Below are 24,515 nucleotides of genomic sequence, written 5' to 3'. Positions count from 1 at the left end.
GTATTTTCCCTGTCACAAAAGAATATTTTCTGATCGAGAGAAATTCGATCGGAAGGAAAGTTAATTCAAACCCCTCAGGCGCTGTATTTAGGTATTACGTGTAATCCGACAACGACATGGTTTTTAGTGTTTCTATGGTGTTCGGAAGTTAATCAGGTCGCTTGAACTCGAGCTTTTGGGGACTAGGGCTGCGGGGTGGTTCGGCAGGTTTGTTTTTATTTTTTATTTTGTGTATTTATCTGCTGATCATGATATTCTCTTTTTTCCTTTTTTTGTGTTTTTTTGTTAATTGGATTGGATTTATTGGCAAGTATTGGATTGGATTGAATTGGAGAGTAATTAATAGTGTTTAGTTAGCATCTTTGATTGATAGCAGAGGTGCTAATATTGTGATAATGAAGTTTTTTAATTGATTTTTTAAGAAAGAATAAAGTTTGGTAGTTTATACGGCTGTTTGATTTGTGGCTGCAATAGGAGGGGAGATTTTGTTAAAAAGAGAGATTTTATTAGGGATTTAGGGTGACATGAATGGCTGGCTGAATTAGGTTTTTTTGTTTTGATTTTTATATATGTCTTAGAATTTGTTTGATGCCTTGGTGCAATTTTGCTGTTCAGAATAGGAGACGACAGTGCTTGCTAAAGAAACATTGCTCATTCTCTGAGGCGAAAAAAATGAATTCTTGTGGGCCGGAGAACTTTGGCTCACGTGAGCAGCATGGGGAAGATGATGTAAAAGAAGTGATTTCGTTGGTTCAACACGATGATCTTGAAAATTATAGTGTTGAATTGACTGAGGCCAGAGCTGATAAACATGCTGACACAAGAGAATATGAGTGCCCCAATTTGAAGAAGAGTGAAAACTCTAACCTCGATGAGGCAGAGAGCACTTTTGAAAGTGATGCTATTGGTGTTGATGGTAAATTACCTCAATGTACTGACTGCAATGCTGAAAAAGGGGATCACCTACATCGAGAAATACCTAGAACTAAAGGATGTGATTTGTCGAATGAACGTAAAGCTGTTGATGATAACCAGGAGGAACATATAAGTACCGCCAATTCCAAGAAAGGACTGTACTTTTATTATGATACACCCTTATACGAGGAAACTGGAATTTGGATACCTGTTTCTGTTCCTCCTATGAATGAAGGAGAATTGACTGGAGGGTTTTGCTCGAATGGTGGATACATTCCTGATGAAGATATGGGTTGGAGCCAATGCATTGAGGAAGATAAAGAATTGACCATGTGGGATGTTGTGGTTGAAATGCTACTTGTCGCTCGGGGAAAAGTGTCTGCTGTTACTTCTGGAGATGTTAGTCGAATTTCATGGTTGTCAAACCACCTGATTGATCATGCGTGGAAGGAAATTGCAGAAACCCTGTCAGAAGCCAATTTTAGCCATGCCCAAGAAATTCTTGATTCGGAGCCTCCCAAGTGGTTACCTGATAGTGCAGCTTCTTCCTGTATGCTTTGTAGCGTCAGGTTTCACCCGATTATGTGCACAAGGCATCACTGTCGGTTTTGTGGGGGAGTCTTCTGCAATGAGTGTACAAAAGGAAGGAGCTTATTGCCTAAAATGTTCCGGACAGAGAATCCACAACGAGTTTGTGATGTGTGCTGTGTGCGCCTCGAACCTTTTCAGCCATACCTGATGGATCAAGTAAGCCGTGCTGCGCAGTTGCCTGTACATGATCTGACAGATTTGAGCACTTTAAGATCCTGGGTTAATTTTCCCTGGGGGCAGTCGATGGAGTATGAGATTTACAAAGCCACAAACACAATCCTTGGTTATGCTAAGGTATGTGGAAATCTGAACTTGCAGTTCATACTAAAGACTACTGTTAGGAGTAATAGCGGAACTTTAAAGTTAATATTCTCTACATAAAAGACTTGTGGGCCTGAAAATAGAATGATCAGCTTTTAGTTTCGAAGAATTTGTTGTGGGTTATGTGTTTAAGCTGCTTTGATTCTTTAGCCAGTGAAAGTTTCATTAGAAAATATTTACCTACGAAATGGGTAACGAAACATTCTGTCCTTCCAGTTGATCACATTAATCTTGATGACGCCCACATCCATATTGAATATGCAGCTAGAATTTATCCAAGGTTCTTTGATTTCAGGTCGGTTCCTTCAGATCAGAGAAGCGAATTCCCCAGGCCATTCTACAAAATGCAAAAGGCCTTGCAATACTAACTGTTGCTAGAGTAGGAGTGATGGTAACCTATAATGTTGGAACTGGACTGGTGCTTGCTCGTAGGGAAGATGGATCTTGGTCTCCTCCCTCTGCCATATCTTCCTTCGGCATAGGCTGGGGAGCTCAGGTAAATTAAATTATTGTGCAATGACAATGTTGGAGACCCATGAAGTTTCCTTTTGAATCTGTATAAGCTTCATAGATTGTTCGTTTTTGCTATATGGTATAGAAGCTTGTTGATACGATTATTTTATTTTTATTTTATCTTTTTCTCCTGCAGGCTGGAGGAGAGCTAACAGACTTCATAATTGTTTTGAGAACAGTTGAGGCTGTGAAAACCTTCTGTAGTGAAGCACATTTCTCAATTGGGGCTGGTTTGAGTGCCGCCGCAGGAACCATCGGACGAACTGCGGAGGCCGATATTAGAGCTGGTGCAAGTGGATATGCTGCTTGTTATACATACAGCTGCAGTAAAGGTCGGCTCCTTATCTCTCATATTCTCAATCTCAATGAATTTTCATAAATAGTTAGGGTTTTTAAGGAGGGGAAACGATGTATAGAATGTGAATAGATGCATAATATATGATCTAAAACTATCGTTTAGCATATCAGTATGTTCCCCAAAATGTTGCAATGGTTGAATAGCTTAAATGGATTGGATTCAAACTTGTTTCTGGCTATTTTCATCTGTCCTTCCTCAAAATTTGATGTCAAAACTGTTGGTACTTGAATGCAGGTGCGTTTATCGGGTGCTCTCTAGAAGGTAGCATAGTCACAACCCGAGCACGTGAGAACTCCAGATTCTACGGCAATCAGTCAATCACAGCATCACAAATTCTTCTCGGGTCATTCCCCCAACCACCAGCCGCAGCCATGCTTTACCGAGCACTACGAGACTTGTTTCTTCAGCTCGAATAAGTGAGGCTTATTCCGTTCCATTCGATCACAGGAAGAAAGTGGTAAGTGATCAAATTGCTCTATTCTTTGGTCTGTACAGTTGAATTTGCAGTTTATTTGTGTCCAATTGTTCATACGTACAGTGCATTCTTTTCCACTTAATTTTCAAGTTTGCTTCACATTAATGTAAATAAACAGCTGCAGTGTCTATGAAATGGTCCATAATTTATATATAGCAATAATTCAATACATTTACGAAGTTGGTCGGTGTGGACATGAAGAGAAGTAGCAAAAATTTGAGATAAGTAGGGTTGGAATTACAAAAGGCATATAGAACCCACACAAACAGGAATGAGCAGTGTTCCAACTTGAAAGAATCAAAAGAATTTGCAAGACATATCATACAAGAAAACAATCTGCTACACACTTCGAAAAACCCAAACTGCATCAATCTGCTTTCAAGGCGCCCGGAAACAGTAATTCGATGAGGGCCTGCTCGTTTCAATGCCCAAACAAGAACTTTATAGCTCGATACCTTATATTGAAGATTCTTTAACAGTTCTTCCTTGGATACTTTCACCTGAATTTTGGCATGGAGGATTTGATAAGTTGAATCGAATTATAGGGAAATAGTATCATAGGGGCGTAAACGATGATGTTTTTAAGATACCTGGTACTAGAATTTCCGAGAGTAAGCTCGAGGTCATCTGGGACGCATTCATCGTGTATTCTTTCTCCTTCCCATGGCTTCACAAGTCCCTGGGCAAAATTACTTCCAAAGGCAAACTCGGATGAAATTGCATCCGACATTGGGACATCAGCTGTTTGGTCGAACCCTGCTGCAACAGCAGGAGAGCAGGTTCCACTCTGTCCCGGGGTCCACATTCGTGAGCCTCCATTTGAAGCAGGTTCTTTGAAACCAAATGGATTTGCCGAGACAAGACTGAATGTCGGAGAAGAGGGTCCATCTTGGGGAGTTTGGACACCAGAGAGCCATCCTGAATCAGGTGGAGTTTGTAGGCCAGGGCTTTGAGGGGTGGAAGACGGTAAAAATGGGAAGTTCTGGCCGCACCAGGCAGATCCATTTGCGCGATCATCCCAGTTACCATTCATTCTTGGTGTGGATGCCGTCGGCGAGCTCAAAGGAGGGGTTACTGGAGCACTTATGGAACCTCCAGGAATGTAGAGATGGTGGGGAAGCTTGGATAGAGGGACTGAACCAGATGAAAGGTTCTTGAGCCAGGGGATGAGGGAATCGGGATCAGCAGGGTTGTTGACATTAGCAGCATAATGGGATGAGATGGGGCTTGCCAAAGATGACGATGCAGGGCTAGGATTGAAAGAGGTCCCTGGGCTTGGCTGATACGATGTGCACGGGCTCACAGCAGCCGAACCCATGATATCTATCCGCTCCACCGGCTTGCATCCCTGAGAAAGATAATAACCTCCATAAAACACTTCTAAACAGTTGATATAATCCAGAGATCAAATTTATATGAGTAGGATCAAGGGTTGTATCATAAGTGTCTTTCGGTGAATATAAACTATCAGTCCTTCATAAGTATAAAATCAGACTTTGGAAACAATAAAATTCCATTAAATGAATCTTCCTACTTTGAATATAAATCGGTCTGCATATGCGACGTAAGAGATGCATGTATTTTATCTGAATGCCAATTGACATGTAACTACTAGAATCATCCAGCAATGGCAAAAAGAATATATTCCTTATGCATGATTCTCCATTTTTAAAGTGAGCATGTTCCCATCCACAGCACCAAAAAATAAAAAAGTTCACAGACATCTGGCAGTGCAAACTATGTTTGGCAACTCTAAACAAACTATTCCATTCCTACTAGCAGCACCACAATCAAATTAATCTACCACTTGCCCTGAAAAGTCTTGAAACAGATTTCGTATATAAAGCCTAGAAATCAGTTAGATCATGAATTCCAACCCCACTTGTAGCTGGACTCTATCTACAAGATCTCGAAAACCAACACAAAATGCTCAACAGCCCCAACAATCTTTAGCCGCAATGCAAACAACTTTCGGTCACACATTAGTCAACACTAAACGCTATCCAGCGAGTAAAGACACAACAGCTGACAGTGCTTAACACATGTAACGTCAAGTAAAGGCACATACCATGCTTGATAAAACTATAAATAGAAATCCAGGAGAAGTGAACGAGTTTAGCTCTTAGCAATACACTATCATATAATTTGATCTTAAGAGGGTGAAAAAGAAACATCTTTTAACCAGGAAAGCCAAAGAGATACTAACCTTGTTCACGCATCTAACTTTCGAAATGTTGAAATAAAATATAGTACTATAATCTAGGTCTCTTTTTCACAACCAGGGGGTCGGTGAAAAAGTCCCAGTTGCGATGTTCCTACATTTTGCCTTCCCTCAGTCAGTAATCAATTTTGACTACAAAACGTACATTACATTATTTCAGCAGAACTATTCTGGGCTAATACCAATTGACGTCCCCTCAGTCTTTTGGCAAAAAATTTTTACCGTTCAAGTAAAAGCTTCCAAATAAGGAAAATATCAATAGGACAGTCAGAATATTTTGACCGCAGGTAAACTGTAAAGACAGGCTTTACTGATCTAGATGAGCTGGAGTAGATCAATAAATGACAGTTCCCATTCGATCACACAAAATCTAACCCCAGGTAGGAATAGGATGAAGATCCATCCCAATTTAACTTTTATCATATTAATCTGAGATGAAAAAAGTACTATATAAAATCCATTATTTGGGGTTGGTGTTATTAAAAAGATACCAGTAAAGTGAACCACATTAGCAGATCTATCCTACGCCGTGTAGTTAGCACCTATCTCCAAAATCCGATCAACAAGGAAGCAGACACTCACATGCTCTGGACAGCACAGCAACTAACTAATCACGCATATGCTTCCCCCTGCAAACCTAATTTTTATATAAAAAAATTATATATAAAAAAAAAGTGTATTGTGAGTATGATTTGATTCCGCCAATCCGAGGAGCTACGGACAGACAGTAGTACCCCCGCAGGTATGCAGGGGGGTTGGCGTGACGGAAGCGTCTGCCAAACTAATCCAGCGCATTTTAGCATGCACGCAATTATTAAGACATACTACGGCAGTGTACGCCGGGATAAGATCTATGGAGAAAGAAGTCCTCTTAATACAGTTAAGTCGAAATTACCTTCCTATAAGTTGTGCCGTCGTCCTCGACGATCCAACCAGCTTCATTACACAGAGCTTTCAACACCTCGTTATTGTCACAGTGTTTGGGGAGCTTATAGTTACCGTACATCCTCAATCCGGCAAAAATCTTAGCGGCGATCGCGCGGCGTCGGCGCTCCCTCCGCTTGTTGTTCTCCCGCTCCTTCCAGGTCGGCATCCTCGTGCCGGAAGTCATGACTGCACCACCACCACCGCCTTCCTCAATCCTCCGCAAATGAAAGCAAAAAAAAAAAGGCTGAGAATGATTCGAGGAGTCGATCGAGATTCCAATAGGTCGCAGAGTTTGCAGAGGATCGCGTTCGCGTGTGTAAACCAGAAGACGAAAGAGCAGAAGAAAAAGAAAGTGGGATAAATACAGGGAGCGCAATAATTGAGGCATGGATTACTGTCTAATTACAAGATTGCCACTGACTTCGCAGACCCGGTCTTCTTTACATTTTCTATAAATTTAATTTTAAAAAAGAAAAAGAAAAAGAAAATATCCTGGAAATGCGGGACGTGCACGTGTTTAGTCTTTTGAAAGTGGGGACACGTGTTACCGGTATGAAACATTGGGCGTGGCTTGGCTACTAGTAATTATCTCTTACAAATAAATAATATATATATATATACATAAATTATTAGTTAAATTAAATACATATATATATATATGTTCATAGATCTAAGTGGATAAATAGAGATTAAAAAAGTTATAAAGGAAAAAAAAAAAAAAAAAAAAAAAAAGAGGAGAGAGGGTAAATTCTGATGGTACAAAAGTCACGTGACATTAGCATTATAATAAACGAGTCTTTGTCATCACGTGATTATCTGTGCATGGCAGTGTCCTGGGTCCCTGACACTGTCGCGTGGATTGCACGCTCCTATATGGGCTTTATTACAGCCCATTTACTACGGATCAAACAGATGGACCTCACAGCCCAATAGTTTTCATTCAATGGCCCACTCCACATTATTACAGTTAGTTACGACTGCCATAATTGCAATCATCACATATGTCTTAGATCAATTCTCAACTGGATATTAATTTAATTTAATTCATCGATATATTTTGTTTGATTTATATTATATAGTAGTATATTTATTTAAAAGGAAAAAAGATTATGGGCGAAATTGGCGGGACATTATTTATTAATAGATATGATATGTTGGCCATCCACTAAGCATAACACGCTTTTGCTCTTTAATCAATTTTGTAATATTCCTTTTATTTTTATTATTCTCTTGGGGCGTGTTTGGCGAGTCGTCTAATTTTTCCGATTCCCAATCTCCTGCATGTTCTCGATTCTTCCAAAGGCGCCAAACGCGGCCTTATTAGCGTCCCCGGAATGCAAGGCATGGAAATGTACGGACGAGAAATTTCTAGAAAGGAACACGCTTTCGCCTTCAAAATCGAAAGTCGCTAAATTCTAAACACGACTTCTAAAAGTCGCGTTTGAGTGGACAGGTGATATAAGCCGTGACGTGGAGCATCGGGTAAGGGTCAAAGCATCTAACGCATTCATACTGGAATTAATACATACATAGATTTATATGTGTATATATTTTTTTAATTTATCTGTTGTCTTAAAATTATAATAAAATTATTTGCAGACTTGCCCCTCAATCAATATATTATTGGATTGGGTGGTTTGCGGCCGGCGGGATTTTCTACAATTATTTGGAGTGGAGGGGGGGATTGAGAATTTTAGAAGAATTGGGGGGTTCTGAGGTGATATATAGAGATGGGAGTCATGGGAGTGTAGTCGAGAATTGTACGTTGTACATGTGGATGATGATTGTTCACCAAGCAAAGGGAAATTAAAATTTTAGCTGAAGGTCGTTTGAGAGGGTTCCATTGATGTGGAAACCCTAGAAAAACCCAACCTCGATTTGCGAAAATTCCACGGATCCCAATATATATATAAGTCAATCCAGCTGGGGAAGGAAAGATAGGCAAACCGTTGTTTGGGAGAAGTTGAGTGTGCAGGAAGAGTCATTCCATTTCAGGTAATGGCCTTGCCTTGCTTGCAGGAGCACTTTCATATGATCAATCATTGCGCTGCGGCGGGAGTTTGTGTTTGTATGTGTCTGCGTGTTCTTCATTTGATGAATCCGATGCTTTTGCTTGAAGATTAGTGGAAGCGTTGTAACGACCACGATGTGCTTGCTGGACGTTTCCAGAAAGTTTATTTATTTATTTTTTTGTTTCTCTGATTTTGGTGGTTATGTTTGATTGGGTAAGAATGCTGTGGGGATGAAGGATTGGTGGTGTCCTGTTTTGAAGTGATGAATTTGCTTCCTTGTTTCCTGCCCTTTGATCTTTTATTCATCCTTATGTGTTCTTCAATGGCGGAAGTCGCTGTTGTGTTAGTTTGAATATTAATGGGATGTTTGATAGGTTTTACATTGTTGCTTTGGTTTTTTGGGCAGAAATATAGTGTGGTGATGTGAATGGGAAGTTGGAGGGAACATCGAATGATGATATTTTTGTTATGAAAATTTTGGACGCCATTATTGAGGATGGATGAAGCTTCATCAAGCTCCAACTCATTGCCTCCATTCCTTGCCAAAACATATGAGATGGTGGATGAGCCATCCACAGATTCTGTTGTATCTTGGAGTGAGAATAATAGGAGTTTCATTGTCTGGAATCCTCCGGAATTCGCCCGCGACTTCCTGCCCAGATTCTTTAAGCACAACAATTTCTCCAGCTTTATAAGGCAGCTGAACACATATGTGTGTGATTTCTTTCTCTGGATTAGCTTTGAATCTCTTGTTAAGATTTGCTTCTAGAGTTTCTTTTTGATTGTTTTTGTAGCTTATGTGTAGCTTTCTTGGTTTGTTTATTGTTTAACAGGGTTTCAGAAAAATTGATCCAGAGAGATGGGAATTTGCAAATGATGATTTTGTTAGAGGTCAGCCTCACCTTTTGAAGAACATCCACAGACGAAGGCCTGTTCATAGTCACTCTACATCTAATCTGGCATCATTACCTCCCCTAACAGAGTTGGAGAGGAAACGATATTCGGATGACATCGAGAAGCTAAGGTATGAAAAGAAGTCGCTACATGAAGAATTGCGCGGACACAAAGAGGAGCAACAAGGTCTTGAATTGCAAGCAAGAGCTCTAACAGATCGAGTGCAGAATGTGGAACATCGACATGTGAATATGTTATCCTCATTGGTAAGCGCACTTCGCCAACCGGCTTTTTCTTTGGACTTCACATCATCTTTGCAACTGGAAGCTCATGATAGGAAGAGAAGATTTCCGGGCAATAGTTACATACACGATGAAACGAGCATGGATGACAATCAGAGAGTTTCTCCCCGGATTGCGATAGAAAAAGATGTGGATGCTAATTCACTTCTGACTTTCAGTAAGGAATTGCTGGTGCAGCTAGAGTCTTCTCTGTTGTTTTGGGAGAAAATAGCATCTGATGTCAGTGAAGATTCACTACCACTTGATTCATCCATGGAGTTAGAAGAGGCTACAAAATGTGCACCCAGCCCCAGCATATGCTACCCTCCTATAAATCTTGATGCCGGGAGCTGTAATTCTGGGATCGACATGAACTCTGAACCACACACTGCCGCTGTTCTTGAGGTGCAACCCACTGAAGAACAAGCAGCAAACAGTGTTCGAACAGGGGTCAACGATGTATTTTGGGAACAATTTCTTACTGAAAACCCTGGTTCAAATTATGATTCCGGAGCCTTCTCAGACGAGAAAGAGCCCCCCGGCGATAATGGGGGGCGTTGGTGGAACATGAAGAGTGTAAATAACCTAGCGGAACAATTGGGTCATCTTACTCCAGCAGAGAAGACTTGATCCTAATAGGTAGTTTAAACACATTTCATGTTTGATACCTTTTTTGTTGTAAAGTTAGTTTATTTCCTGCTTGATCTGGCTGTGGATAGGATTTACGACTACGCCGTGTTCAGGAACTTTTCACACTTGTATACTATATTGTTTTAACACTTGTATACTATGTACTTCAATACAAGAATAAGACATGAGCTTCAACCTTTGAATTGTGCCATAGGATCTTAATTCTTAACATCTTGTCAAAACCTCTGCTCGATTCGATTCCTGATGTTTCTGTTTTACAGACTATGTAAAGATGCAATGTCTAGTTTCTAAGGTTATAAGAATGTATTCATCACAGTAGCTACAGATCACAAACTAAAATTAGGCATTTCTTCAACAGAACAATGTTATATGATGTCTATAGCCTCCTCCTTCCCCTTGTATTCATATATTCCAATAAAAAAGATTGTTGTAACTATCACATGTAAAAAAAAATGGTACCGATGAATGAAATAAACAAAACTAAAGACATAAAAGAAAAAAGAGTCACAATTACAATACCGGTACTGAAATGGAGACCGGCATTGCAACGTCGCCAGCAAAGCTCGCTTCATTGGGCCGAGCCGAGTTTCCAGCAAACGCATATCCTGCGCCTAATCCGTCAAAATGCAAAGCAGAATTCTCGCACCTCTGGAAGACTCTAGCAAGCGACGCTGCTTTTCGCCTAGCTCGTTTAGTCCCTGTAAAGAGTAAACTCTGCAATAAACTGGCGAGCGCCGGCGCCTTCAACACCCTCTCTGTCGCAGCAGCTCCGCCATTTCTACATAGCTCAAGAAGCGCAGCAACAGCATTTTCCTTCCCCCGGGGAGTGCCGCATCTCATCATCCCAGTCAATCTCGCCACAGCCATTTCTTCTTTCCCAACTGCTTCAGCCCCGACAGGCTGCCTTACGATCAAGGCTAATGCGCCTGCAGCTTCTTCAGAAACCCCTTCACATTGTAGCGACTCGACAAGAGCAGCTATAGCTCCCGACTCGATCATCCTTGCACAATTTTCCGTGTGCGTGGATAGATTGAATAAAGCTGTTACGGCGTCCTTTTTCCCTCTGGGAGTTCCGTCTCTCAACAGCGCAGCTAGAGCTTCAATGGCTCCATCTTCTTGGGCTATCTGTTTCTTGTAGTCATGAACTGCCGACAGACTGAACAATGTAGCCGCTGCATTCTCCCGAGCCTCAGTGGTGTGCCCGCTCCTCAAAACACCAACGATCGAGCACAAACACCCTTCTACATCCATGATTCTCCTTTTATTCTTGTCGTAAATTGACAAGTTCAACAAGGCCGTCACCGAATTCTCCTGCGCGTAAGCATCCGGAGACAAAAGTAGCCTTTCAAGAAGAGGTATAGCTCCCGCCTCCGCAATGCAGGCCCGATTCCTTCTCCCTGTCTTTGCCAACAATCTGATCTCCCTTGCAGCCACTGTCTTCGCCCTCTCTGACCCATTTTCCAGTTGCTCGACAAGCAGACATGCCGTAGCTTTTGTAGCCTCGACCGCACCCTTGCTCGGCTGAGCAGCAACTGCACTTTCGGAAGCATAATCTGCATTCTCTGGTGGATCATACGGAATCCCTCGCGACAGACACCAATGTAGGATCAAATTTCTGAGAGCTCGATTCGGTACCAGCTTCACGTTTGTAAGCATCTGCCCCGTCTTGGGGCAAGTATAGTGCCCTTCATCCATCCATCGCGTGATTGATAAACGGTCGTACGTCTGCCCTGTTGACACTATCACCGGATCATTCATCAAATCCAGTGAAATTGGGCAGCAGAAATCCTTCGGGGTTGTGGTAAACATGTCTGCAATCTCCTGTGTGATCAAACCTTTCTTCAATGTCCTCCTTTTCCACTTCCCCAATTCTCCATCTTCATCCTCAAATTTAAACAGCAAGAACCTACAGTAACGCAATAAAGCCACGAATCCATAAAGAACCGAGGCTGCAGGTTCGACATCGATGTTATGATTCACAATCTGCTCCTCCAAGAACTCAATCTCTGCCCTGCAATTCTTCACATTGCAAATCCCCAATTTCTCCACGAAAAATGTGTAGAGCTCATTCCGCTCGGGGATTCTGCCATTCTCAGATTCATTCAAGAAATAGTAAAGCTTCATCCTCAGAAAATCGTCGTGCTTATCGACCAACAATTTCGGCTTCCTCAACTGTTTCCTGAGCAATTCAACTTGCTCCTTGACATCATCAGACAAATTAATTTCATCAAAAGGGAAAACATCCAACAAGGTCGATATTTCCTGATTTATATCATGGAAATGACCCGAAATCGACGGGTTCTGTAGCAGAAGCCACAGCTTACTCGACCCTTTCACATAATCGATCAGGATTTTCGACCGGTAAAGCAGGAGGTACAACTCCTTCAAGCACGAATTCGCAGTAAAGCTAATCTTCGATTCCCCCAAATATCGAAGAGAATCGATGAGGACGGAAATCACCTGGACTTTCCGGATTAAGGATCTCGAATTCCTGCACTCGAAAAACGGCGTCGTTTTGCGCTGCCCCGACACCAACTCCGTAGAAATTGCGTGCAGAGCCTCCAAAACGGCGGCGTTTGACAGATCCACCGGCGCGAGGAACGCCTCCAGCGAGGTGGCTCTCCGCCGCCTCAGCGATGAAAATATCGCTGCGGATGCCATCAAAAAATTCCGATTGCCGAACGCAAACCTACAAATGCGCGAAAACCAAATTGAAGAAATCAAACTATTTCAAATCCGAGCGTCTCTATCCAGCAGAATGCTTCAACGATCTCCCGCGACGGTCGTTTTATGGCCGCGGAAAAACCAATGGGGTCGTGATCTGTGAATCCGCGTGCCGATGAAAAGGGGCAAAAAAGGAGGAGGAAGGTAATAAGCGGTAACGAGGGTTTGGGTTGGTTCCAACAACAGCCTCTTTAGTAATTACTAACGTATTGACTGATTTTTCGAAATGGCAAATTTCCTTAATTCCTCGCCAGATTGTAATGCTCTGTTGGAAGGAATTTCTGTGCAGGCTGTTCTACGGTAAGATCGAATCTGGCAGATTTACGGTCGTTGGTAATTAGGGTTTGATGAGTGATTGATTTATACTCACTCGTTGGAGAAATTAGGGAAAAGGTTGAATCTTGTGGCCAAGTACGGTTGGAACTTTGTGTTTCATGATTTTGACTCGCAATCGCAATTAATTATTGTCATTATTATTACCATTGATTTTGCCACGTAAAAGGAATTTTTTTTATTTTTTTTATTTAATCTAATCACAAGTTTACTGTTTCGAAAATAGTTACTGTGTTGAGGGTGCAAATTAGCTCTGCATTATGTAAAATAATAATAAAAAAAACAATTAATGTAAAATTAACATACAACATATTATCTCCACTGTATATATACAGTATATTTTATTGACGTAGAAAATAATTTTTTTAAAAAAATGAGTAAGGAAAAACACAGATTTGACTGACAAATAAAATCTGACGCCTATTCAGCAATCACTATAAATGTGTTTGTGTCCAATAGTAAATGTTCTTTTACATCCATTTTAATAACATTTTTAAATTTATGATATATTTTTAAAATTAATTTTTTATTCTCGAAATTGGAAAATTAATACACCAACAATTTTAACAAAATCATAATTAATAAAAGTAAAGGATGAAATCAGGATGTGGGGTTGGATGATTTTGTAATAATCACCTTCGTTGACCGGGCTTTCCAGCTCACACATGCTTTTTACATTTTTGCCCCTAGACATTGACCAAACAGGTCCTATGACTTTGCTCTACGTTTGGATCACGCCACGTGGCCCAAGCGCGGACGGCCGATGCGGGCTTTGTCCTAGAAAGTCAAACCGGAGTTGCACGGACCGCCACGTCATCAATCACCGTCCTAGTGGACTTTTCTGCCTGTCCACGTATCACACCGCCACTCGTTCTTCAGAATTCAATTTATTTAAAAATGAAATATAGAATTAAAAAAAAAAGTCATGTAAGATTTTTTTAGGCAGGCGTAGTGAAAACGAACCTCTTTGACCCAAAAGGGGTTAACCTAAGACACAGTTGGAACGGAACGTGGCCGACCACGGAACGGAGGTCGTGAGAGCAACGTTCAAATGGTCCGTAACCAGAAATGTCCGAATTTCATTTTCGAACTTCCTTTTAAATATGTATTAAAAAAAAAATACCAATGTGAAGGTCACACACATCAAGAAGGGTCTAGAATGTTCTGGAATCGCCATTTACTTTGGCAAATCATAACGTCAGGTCTACTTATCACACATTATTATTAGCCTAACGTGACTTGTCTTGTTTTGTCTAGTTTGCAAAATATTAAATCTGACCGGAAGTTTATTCTGTGGACACTTTCGTACAGTGACTGCGAATTCCCTAGTTATAAAAAAATATATATATACCGACAATATATAACAATTCGACCGTAAAACTAGCACTTTACACAATTAAACTCAGCACAAACATATAACACATAATTATGTTAATATAATGCAATGCGCATATGAATTGACATAATACATTGACAAGACATGCTAATGACATATACAATACATTTTGTGTCGACAACAATCATGTATTATATATATCATTACAATATCCTGATTCCGTTAATTGGCACCATAACAAGCCCGCAAAATGAGAGATTATTTTTTGAGTATGATATAACTAACACACAATGACACAAAACACCAGTAAGCATGTGTATATATATATATGCATATATTCGGCATACAGCGAACAAGGCAAATTATAAGTGGAAAGTATAATTTCGGTAATAAAACGACACTGAGAGTAATGTACACAATATACATAGCATTCTAACTGTCCGCAATCAGATTCGAAGGCTCGCTCAATACATACTTGGGTAATTCATACTTAGCACCTGCAAGATAAGGTTTTTGAATTAGGACCTGGAAATTGAAGTCCTTGCACCTAACTTGTACATCTACTACACACAAATTCGATAAGAACAAACCTCTCTCGTCGTAGCAGATTGTCAAATCAGGATTTTGCACAATGATACCAGCTCCATCCACAATAGCCTGGGCGAGGGACAAATCAGACTCGGCTGCAGCCCGGAGTGCATCCCATATCTCTGATGACAACCAAGACATAGGACAGTGAAATCCATCTTTTTATCAACACAGGTTTCAAAGTAGACATCTAGTTAGATGTAATAAAATTCAGGGGTGGTATTTCATCAATTTCTTAACTAGTCGAGCATGCACTGTTACTTAATTATAAAAAATAACATAGGCTGTGCATATATATACCTTTCCTTCCTCCGTAGTGTGGAGCAGTGTCCCAGAACTCCTCGCGCATCCGCACTAACTGCTCCCTTGTTATTGGCTCAGAATGCTTCCACGGCTTGGGCTTCCGGATTTTCTTTCGTGTTTCTGGATTCAGACAAAGTGGAGAAAGAATTCAAACCAGAATACAGGTTCATCCAATATATCATTCCGCAAGCAAATGTGATCTATTGGGAATCCTAGGCTGGACATTTAGATCGAAAAGCACATCCAATTACTAGTTTATTTTTGTTATACTGCCTACTTAAGGGACTGCAGTTATAATTCAACAAAGTGCTAACAGCACATCGGTAAAATAACAGATAATACACAATATAATGAACACACGGATTTTAATTAATATAACAAATACAACATACGAATTAACAATATATTATATATTATAGTTGCCCACACAACACAAGGAAATATGTATGTACAGCACCCCGTCTATGTTAATTGAAACCACATTGATTTGCCGGGACACACCATACCATCTCCCTTACTTTTTAAGGTCATCAAACAAGATTCTGTTTAGGTTTTATATAAAAATAACATTTGATGGGATATTTTTGTAAAGAACAAACATGGAGTATAACTAGTAAGAATTTACCAATGACACACACCCCACCCCTAATGTTTAACTCTCCATATTCTGCTGCTTGTCGAGCCAGAATCTGATTAAGTTGAATGACTTGGACACAAACACTCCACTTAGAGATTTTTGAAGGTATTTGTTAAGCATAATTCGTCAATCAACTAGGCCATAGTTCAAATCTCACATGGAAGAAGCAAGAGTTAATTTAATCGAACACAGTATAAGAGTTTAGAAAGAACCTAAATACGATAATTAGGTAAGCAATAACAGCAATTAACATCGAAAATCATTCGCGACGATAGATTAATTTACAAAGGAAGGTAAGTAATAATACCATCTGGTTTCTCGCGCGATCCAGCGCAACCCATCCGAGATTCCTCGCCGGCACGAGAATCTCAGCGCCAGTAATTTTGAGATTGAAGTGAATTAAACCTGAATACAGAATACGAACACGCCGACCTGGGGAAACCCAAATAAAATAAGATAAAAAATAATCGAATCGATTCGATTCGAATTAATCTTGGGGTCGATGAAAATCTACGGTTTATCGCACTTTACGCAGCAATTATTTGCAGAAATTCGTGAAGGTAAAAGGGGAAGTATGGGCAAGTTTTTCAATTTGAGGATTGGGTTGGTTCCATCACCTGGGCTCCGATATCATTTTGTAGGGCTTCCGTCTGTTTTTTACTGGTATATTTTTGTGTTTTCATCCATGTTTAGTTTGTTTGTTACAGGGTGTACCTTTTCGTTTGTTTGGTAGTATTTTCGGTTTTTACTATTTATTTATTATAATTTATTTTTTACAACAAATATTTATTATTTAAAGTATAATTAATTTAATTTAATTTATCTCTTAACAATTAATAATTTATTTGTTATTATTATTTTTTATTTATCATAACATATTTTTGTACTAAAACACATCTAAAATATAAAATAAAATAAAATAACAGCTGGCTTATTGTCGGTGTATTCATGACGTGCCGGCGGTTTCGAACTGCCACCTCACCTCAGCTTCGGCAATCTTTACTTATATATTTAAAGAAACCCTACCCAACGTTTTCTGACCTTGTCACTGTCAAGCTTCGATTTACATTTCTTTGCTTTTCGTGTAAGTTCCAACTCAATCCATAACTTCCGCGACGCCATTTACTTTGTCCTGCTAGGAATTGAAGCGGCGAAGAACACGGAAGAGGCGCACTCGTTTCCGGACTCGGTTCAAAATTCGCAGCGATGAATATATTTAGATTTTCGGGTGATATGACGCATTTGATCAGTATTTTAGTGCTTCTGCTGAAAATCTACGCGACGAAGTCGTGCTCAGGTTGAATTTTATGTTTCTCTGTAGTTAATTGTTAATTGATGAATTGTAATTGTGTTTAGTTGTTGTGATTTTTTAGTGATGCTGTATCTGTTCGGCGAGACTTAGTGATTGCTTATTTAAATTTAGTCGCCAGCAGTTGAATTTGGTCGTGGCGAGGATGGATTCTAAAATCGGGATTTGGAATGGCGTTGTTAAGAGTTCAATTTGCTTGTATGATGATGTTTATGCAATTGCTCAATTTGAGATTATGTTTGTGCTTTGTTGGTTTCCATGGTTTTTTGCGCTACCTATCTTGGTATGGATGTGAGATTCCTGCAACTTAACTTTACAGGTGTTTCCCTGAAGACGCAAGAATTGTATGCAATTGTATTCGTGGCTCGATACCTGGATCTCTTTACCGACTTCATTTCAGTTTATAACTCTGTAATGAAAGTGATTTTCATTGGAAGCACTTTAGCAATTGTATATTGCATGAGGTTTGACCCAGTCATGAGGCGATCCTATGACCGCGACCTGGATACTTTTAGGCATTATTATCTTCTTTTGGGTTGTTTTCTGCTCGCACTTGTTGTCCATGAGAAGTTTTCGGTTCAGGAGGTCAGTTTTCTTCACTAGATTGGTGTTCGTTACAAGTTATTGTACTGAATTTGGGATGCCTGATTGTTTGTTTTGACTTTTCCTTGAAACATAAATGCTACTATATGGTTTGACATATTTGTTGGTCAATTTGATTTTCAATTCCCTGGTCATTAATAGGATATTGTTCAGAATCATTTTTAATTGCTCATGGAATAAACATTATGTTGGGATGTTTACAAATTTCTGTACATCAATGGTAATGAACTGCCAATCCATTTTCTGTGCTCAGGTATAATGAACTGCATATAATTTTTTACATTCAGTATCTACATAAAAGACATTTTATCTGTACATCTGTATGATAGTAATGCATACCAATAAATTCGATTATATAATATGCTATAATGCTTATATACACGGCATGATTTTGTTATCCAGATATTTTGGGCTTTCTCGATATACTTGGAGGCCGTTGCAATCCTACCACAGTTGGTTCTTCTGCAAAGAAGTGGAAATGTAGATAATCTGACTGGACAATATGTTTTCTTTCTCGGGTATTTGATCTTCGTTTTGAACTGAGTACATACATGAATGCTGCACTAAGTACATTGATTGATGTTTCATTTAATATAGCTATGATTCTCAGAAAAGTTGGATATAATAACCGCTTCTACAGTCGGATCATCAACATAGTTGTTCTGCTAAGAGCATGCAATCTATTGCCCCAATGGAGTTCTTGAATTGTAAAATTTTATATCAGGCCTAAGTCGAGTTGTATATTGTTGTGTCTGATGATTTTAAATCTTGAGTCCTTGTTCAGTAGGGTTGTAGCTGGGAAGGAGATGACGACAGGTATTTTGAATGCAGGGCATACCGAGCATTATACATCCTGAACTGGATATACCGTTATTTCACTGAGGAGCACTTTAGCCGATGGATTGGTAAGTCATATACAAATCCTGAATAAACACTCAACTCCATTTCCATTTCCTTCCCTGATGCTTGATCTATTTGTATCACAGCTTGTGTTTCGGGGCTTGTCCAAACAGCCCTCTATGCAGATTTCTTCTACTATTACTTCATCAGGTACTACACAAATCTAATAACCCATCCATATTGATATTATGAAACCACAACTCTCATCCAACATTAAACATTCTCTACAATCTCAGCTGGAAAAATAATGCAAAACTGAAGCTTCCAGCCTAAGACAACCACAGAAATAGCGGTAGATTGATACGTACAAAGCCACTGTGCAACAAGGCCTGCTACCTCGGGTACGTCGGTGAGGTTACCGTATTCCTACCTCAAACGTGTTGACAAGATAACAGTGTTACTGGCCAGGTTCTCATGATGCAGAATGTTCCATTTCAAAAGGAATTGTAAAGCTCACAGACTTCTTCTGTTCATACAAGTGAACATTTCAAGCAGAAAAGCCTGATGCGCCATTTCTTTGCATCTCTACAGCTCAGGTGTGTGATGTATATTCTGATGATGATGATGATGATGATATTGATTAGTAGTATTACTTTTTTTTTTTCTTTAATCTTTGTATGTATCTTATAGTCTTCTTTTTCTTACTATGTGTTTACTTTTTGTTTGGCCAATTAATATTTAGCCCACAGAGCACATGTTTTCACTTTTCACTACCCCTTATCTGGTGTATGGTGTCGTTGAATTTTCATTTAAATAATTTCTAATGTTTGGATTTAAATATCTATCTTGTTTCTATTACACCATTGGAGGAATCGATGTAGGGATTGAAATTAGTGTTGTTGGCTTAAATTGAAGGAGGCTTTGGTTGTAATATTTGTATTGGGCTCAAAATTGGGATTATTACCCAACACACGGCACAGCTTCCACTCTCAACAATTACCTTTCACTTTCAACATGCATTACCTTCTCCTTTTTCAGTTGGCATCAAAACAAAACAAATCTTGATATTAAGCCCTCTTTTGGATTGGTTTTTAAGACGAAATTTTAGCTTCTGCTTTAAATATATATATATATATATATTATATTTGCTTTGATTTTTATTCAAAATCATAAAGAAATTTTGAATTTTAATTTTTTTTTTTTAAATAAGTAGAATTACTTTTAAATTAGAACTACTATTTTATTTTTAATAATAATAAATATAATATAAAAGTTTATATTATATATATCATACTTAAATTGGAATTTAAAAGTATAACTATATTTTTTTTAGAAAAATTATTTTTTAAAAATGCATTCAAACATAGAATTAAGCTTTTTTTTTTTTTTTGTGTACATATATATATATATATATATATTTTAAAGTCAATCCAACCACCATACCACCATTAAAGCTTAGTTACTTGTTAGGTGAAAATTATTTAGTCACTTGGTAGGTGAAAATTATTTTTCATTCAAGTGTAATAACTAAATTTGTTAATGTAGGTGATATTGGTAATTTGGTAGCCATAAATAGGATAGTTATTATTTGTTTTAGAGAGAAGAATGTGTGTTCTTTAACAAAAAAAAAAAAAAAAATACACATTTTTTTTTTTAAAAAAATATTAATATATCACACATATTCATTATTTTTGTATTTTTTAAATAATTTTATATACCTCATATATAAAAAAATACTTCTTTAAATTATCTCACAAAACAAACGTTTGAGTTTGACTGTACTAATTAATATAAAATATTGTTAAAATGGAATGATATGTATCACATTATATTACAAATAAAAATAACCTTATAAGATATTCGATAGCAAAATAAATGGTTTGTTTGGTTGTATTTTGAAATTGATTTGAATGATGTGTTGATTTAAATTTTTATTTAAATATGATATTTTATAAAAAAAATAATAGTATATTTTTATTACAACAATTATATAAAATAAATAATAGTATTATTTGAATTTTAAATAGTAAAAGAGCAAATTCAAAATATTTTGGTTTCACTCAAAAACATAAAACACAAATGGTGTGAAATTTAAGTATTAACTAATCAGAGAGTGCCAAAAGTAACTGAGCTTACTTTATTTTTGGTCAAAGCCTTCAAACATGCAAAAAATTAAGTTCACTTGAAATGCACAGAAGTTTAAGTTCACTGTAAATACAAGTTTGGTCACGTTCAAGCACATAAAAATATAAAATTGGAGAATTAAGTGTGACATTTGAGTTTATTTAAAATAAATAAATCACATAGGAAGAACACTACTTTATTTGTTGCACATATGTAAGTGTCATTTATTTGTGCAAATTATTTGTCCAAAGAAAGAGGGTTTCTTATTTATTTATTTATTTATTTATTTTTATTATTTTTTTTTTCAAAAACAAGATAAATACATTTGCATAAAGAAATTTCAAATTTTCAATATTATATTTTGACTTGTGGGTCCCATTCTTTTCTCTTTCCTCAAACTGAGATATTTAAATGCGATCAAAGCCGAATTGCAGTGGAGAAAGCAAGGTAACCATGGCGGAGGAGGAGGACGACTATGCACCGCTGGATAAATCTGGACTTGTTGCAGGGAAGGTGGATTGGAAAGGAAAAGCTGCTCGGAAGGATAAGCATGGCGGAATTTACGCTTCTGCAATGATTCTAGGTTCGTATAATTGTAGTGTGTGTGTCGAATTGAATTAGGGTTTGTGGAGAAGGAAGACTAATGGAGGAATACATTGATTGATTTTTGTGATTTTGAATTTTTGAAGGCGTTTTTGGATTTGAAGGCGTTGTGATAATTTCTCTGGCGAGCAATCTGGTGACGTACTTCAATGGCGTGATGCATTTGGACATGGCCGACGCCGCCAACCAGCTGTCCAACTTCATGGGCACCAATAACATGCTCACCGTCCTCGTCGCCGTCGTCGCCGACGCCTACGTCGGCAGATTCACTGCCATTCTCGCCGCCGCCGCCGTCGAGTTCTTAGTAACCACCGCCTCCTAAAATTTGCTCTACTTTTGTGCATTTATTCGAATTTTAAGTCTGTTTTTTTATTTAAATTTGTAATGTTAAATTTTGATTTAAAAATAATAAACGATTCTGCATTTTCAGGGAGTCGGACTGCTCGGACTTCAGGCGCACCTCCCCAGCCTAAAACCGCCGCCGCTCTGCGGCGGCGCCGATCCTAACTCCGGCTGCGAACCGGTCGGCGGAGCTAACGCCGCCTTCCTGTTCACAGCACTTTACTTGGTGGCGCTCGGCTCCGGCGGCGTGAAGGCCGCCCTGCCTGCGCACGGCGCCGATCAGTTCGACGAGAATGATCCGATTGAGGCCACACAGAAATCAAGCTACTTCAATTGGATACTGGTTTCCGCCATGATCGGAAATTTGATCGGCGTAACCGCCATTGTTTACATCCAGTACAACAGAGGTTGGGACGTGGCGTTCGGCGTCTGCGCACTGTCGATGCTCGCCGGAATCGGAATTCTCGTCGCCGGACTTCCGTGGTACAGAATCCACGCCGTTAATGGCAGCAACGTTTTGCTAGAAATCATTAGTGTAAGCCTCCAGAGTTATATAATTGCTGAATTGAATCTCCCAATTTCCAATTTGATCGGAATTTCTCTGTTCAGGTGTTCGTGGCCGCCATTAACAACCGGAGGCTGAAGCTTCCCGACGACCCCAACAAATTGCACGAGGCGAAGGAAGACGACGAGGAAGAACATCTGCCTCACACCAACGCTTTCCCCTTCCTCGACAAGGCCGCCATTAAAGGTTCGCCATGGAAGCTCTGCACCGTCACGCAGGTGGAGAACGTGAAGATCATCTTAAACATGGTGCCGGTGTTCGTCTGCACCGTCATAATGACTCTCTGTTTATCTCAGCTACAAACCTTCTCCGTCCAGCAGGCGACCACCATGAACCTAACCATCGCCGCCGGCTTCAAAATCCCGCCGGCGTCTCTTCCGGTGATCCCCTTCATCTCGCTCCTAATCATCACTCCAATCTACGACCGCGTCCTCGTCCCTTACCTTCGGAAAGTCACCGGAATTCCGACGGGGATATCCTATCTCCAGCGCGTCGGGGTCGGCCTGTTTCTCGCCGTCGTGTCCATGGCGGCCGCCGCCCTGGTGGAGGTAAAACGGCGGCGCGTGGCGTTTGAGAGCGGATTGGTCGATTCAGACCCTAAGCAGCATCCGCTTCCGATGAGCGTCTTCTGGCTGTCGTTTCAGTTCTTCGTGTTCGGCATAGCCGATCTGTTCACATTTGTGGGGCTTATGGAGTTCTTCTACTCCCAAGTCCCCGACGCCATTAAAGCTGTCTCCGGGTGCTTCCTGTGGACATCCATGGCGCTCGGCTACTTCACGAGCACCATTGTAGTGAAGGTTGTGAACCAGGCGACGAAGAATTCGGGGAGGGGAAGGGGATGGGTGGGCGGAAACAACATTAACAGGAATCGATTGGATCTGTTCTATCTGCTGCTGGCGATGATCAGTTTCGTGAATTTCTGTATATATATCCCGGTGGCGAAAAGGTATGTGTACAGGAAAGAGATCCGTACAGTTACAGTTACAGGCGGGAGGGAGAAGGAAGAAGGAGGTGAAGAAGCTTGAAGCCATGGGAGATCAAAATTAAGTCCATTAATATTAATGCTAAGTAATTTATATAAATTTTTAATAATGTTTTGTTTTATTGATATTAAAATTTAGGGTCAATAATTTTTCTCATAAAATATAATATTAAATATTTAATATTTTTAGAATTTCAAAACTTTTTAATGGTATCATTCTAAAGATTTGATATTTTAGATTTTATTTACATAAACTATTGGTACGCAAATGTTGGCTATGGAAATTATATACAATAATCAATTGCATGATAAAAGAGATCAAGAAAAGGATTTCAAAAACACAAAAATTTAAAATTAAAATTAAAATGAATATTCAATTTTCTTATAATATGAGAAACTAGATAGTTAAAATTAACGTTGCGATAAAATGTATATTCAATTTTTATTATTTATTATTATTTATAAAATGTATATTTAAGCAATATTTAAATACAAATACAAAAATGTCTAACATTTTAAGATAGTACATCACAATTTATAATAAACCATAAAAATATTAACTTGACATGTCAAAAAATATACTATTACAAAAAAGTTTTGTTTAAATATATTTTAAAAGATATTTGATAGTATTATTTGATTATATTGATTGATTAGATAAATAATTTTTTAATTATACATAAAAAAATAAATCAAATATATGAATTATATCAAATATAACTATTATATTATAAAGATTTAATGCATATATAATAAAAAATAATTGAAAATTAATTAAATTACAATTAATATATATAATTATATTTATAAAAAGAATAGCCTGCAAACAAATCATATAAAATAAATTATATTAGACGAACTCATTAGTTTACGATTACAAATTCATCTTTCTACTGTCGAATTATTTCTTGTAAGATATATATATATATATATAATGCCAAGATACAGCCCGATCGTTACTATAACCCATTAGTTGCAATAGAAGTAAAAAAAAATGGCCGAATCGCAATAATGTCTGCGAATTTTCACGTTAAAAAAATTAACAAACATGCTGATCACGTGAAATA

General features: G+C 38.7%; 6 protein-coding genes across 18 annotated transcripts; 3 read left to right on the top strand and 3 right to left on the bottom strand.

The window, feature by feature from the left end:
* Window positions 1–17: 17 nt before the first annotated feature.
* On the top strand, window positions 18–3,352 carry LOC127249566 (uncharacterized). Its single transcript, XM_051272448.1, has 5 exons — window positions 18–207; window positions 616–1,800; window positions 2,123–2,323; window positions 2,477–2,672; window positions 2,933–3,352. The coding sequence occupies exons 2-5, from the start codon at window positions 673–675 to the stop codon at window positions 3,112–3,114; spliced, it is 1,707 nt and encodes a 568-aa protein (XP_051128405.1). The 5' UTR covers window positions 18–207; window positions 616–672; the 3' UTR covers window positions 3,115–3,352.
* LOC127249567 (BES1/BZR1 homolog protein 4-like) lies at window positions 3,345–6,659 on the bottom strand. The gene is made up of 3 exons (XM_051272449.1): window positions 6,290–6,659; window positions 3,764–4,521; window positions 3,345–3,673 (listed from the first exon to the last, which is right to left on the bottom strand). Exons 1-3 carry the CDS (start codon window positions 6,503–6,505, stop codon window positions 3,670–3,672), a joined length of 978 nt encoding a protein of 325 aa, XP_051128406.1. The 5' UTR covers window positions 6,506–6,659; the 3' UTR covers window positions 3,345–3,669.
* Window positions 6,660–8,009: 1,350 nt separating this feature from the next.
* On the top strand, window positions 8,010–10,338 carry LOC127249573 (heat stress transcription factor A-4c-like). 2 transcript variants are annotated; one of them, XM_051272460.1, is made up of 3 exons: window positions 8,010–8,316; window positions 8,740–9,045; window positions 9,167–10,337. In XM_051272460.1, exons 2-3 carry the CDS (start codon window positions 8,830–8,832, stop codon window positions 10,136–10,138), a joined length of 1,188 nt encoding a protein of 395 aa, XP_051128417.1. In that variant the 5' UTR covers window positions 8,010–8,316; window positions 8,740–8,829; the 3' UTR covers window positions 10,139–10,337. The 2 variants fall into 2 exon arrangements, with proteins under 2 accessions (XP_051128417.1, XP_051128418.1); XM_051272461.1 differs by lacking the exon at window positions 8,010–8,316 and having other exon boundaries at window positions 8,323–9,045; window positions 9,167–10,338.
* Window positions 10,339–10,371: 33 nt separating this feature from the next.
* Window positions 10,372–13,245, bottom strand: LOC127249572 (U-box domain-containing protein 17-like). Its single transcript, XM_051272459.1, has one exon. It carries the CDS (start codon window positions 12,818–12,820, stop codon window positions 10,670–10,672), a length of 2,151 nt encoding a protein of 716 aa, XP_051128416.1. The 5' UTR covers window positions 12,821–13,245; the 3' UTR covers window positions 10,372–10,669.
* Window positions 13,246–14,843: 1,598 nt separating this feature from the next.
* On the bottom strand, window positions 14,844–16,729 carry LOC127249479 (uncharacterized). The gene is made up of 4 exons (XM_051272267.1): window positions 16,388–16,729; window positions 15,441–15,563; window positions 15,143–15,262; window positions 14,844–15,049 (listed from the first exon to the last, which is right to left on the bottom strand). The coding sequence occupies exons 1-4, from the start codon at window positions 16,419–16,421 to the stop codon at window positions 14,985–14,987; spliced, it is 342 nt and encodes a 113-aa protein (XP_051128224.1). The 5' UTR covers window positions 16,422–16,729; the 3' UTR covers window positions 14,844–14,984.
* Window positions 16,730–17,117: 388 nt separating this feature from the next.
* Window positions 17,118–23,619, top strand: LOC127249837 (ER lumen protein-retaining receptor A). Of its 12 annotated transcripts, none has more exons than XR_007838488.1 (7): window positions 17,118–17,377; window positions 17,709–17,974; window positions 18,395–18,510; window positions 18,824–18,897; window positions 18,979–19,042; window positions 19,129–19,233; window positions 19,316–19,674. XR_007838488.1 is itself a non-coding variant. In XM_051272868.1 (6 exons), exons 1-6 carry the CDS (start codon window positions 17,287–17,289, stop codon window positions 19,163–19,165), a joined length of 648 nt encoding a protein of 215 aa, XP_051128825.1. In that variant the 5' UTR covers window positions 17,118–17,286; the 3' UTR covers window positions 19,166–19,674. The 12 variants fall into 12 exon arrangements, 6 of the variants coding, with proteins under 6 accessions (XP_051128825.1, XP_051128822.1, XP_051128819.1 ...); XR_007838486.1 differs by having other exon boundaries at window positions 19,301–19,674; XR_007838487.1 differs by having other exon boundaries at window positions 19,288–19,674.
* The last annotated feature ends 896 nt before the right edge of the window (window positions 23,620–24,515 follow it).

This window comes from Andrographis paniculata, unplaced genomic scaffold (assembly GCF_009805555.1).
Source record: "Andrographis paniculata isolate CXL003 unplaced genomic scaffold, ASM980555v1 Contig36END, whole genome shotgun sequence".
In the NCBI taxonomy this organism is placed as follows: domain Eukaryota; kingdom Viridiplantae; phylum Streptophyta; class Magnoliopsida; order Lamiales; family Acanthaceae; genus Andrographis; species Andrographis paniculata.
This window is presented reverse-complemented; position numbering and strand designations above follow the sequence as displayed.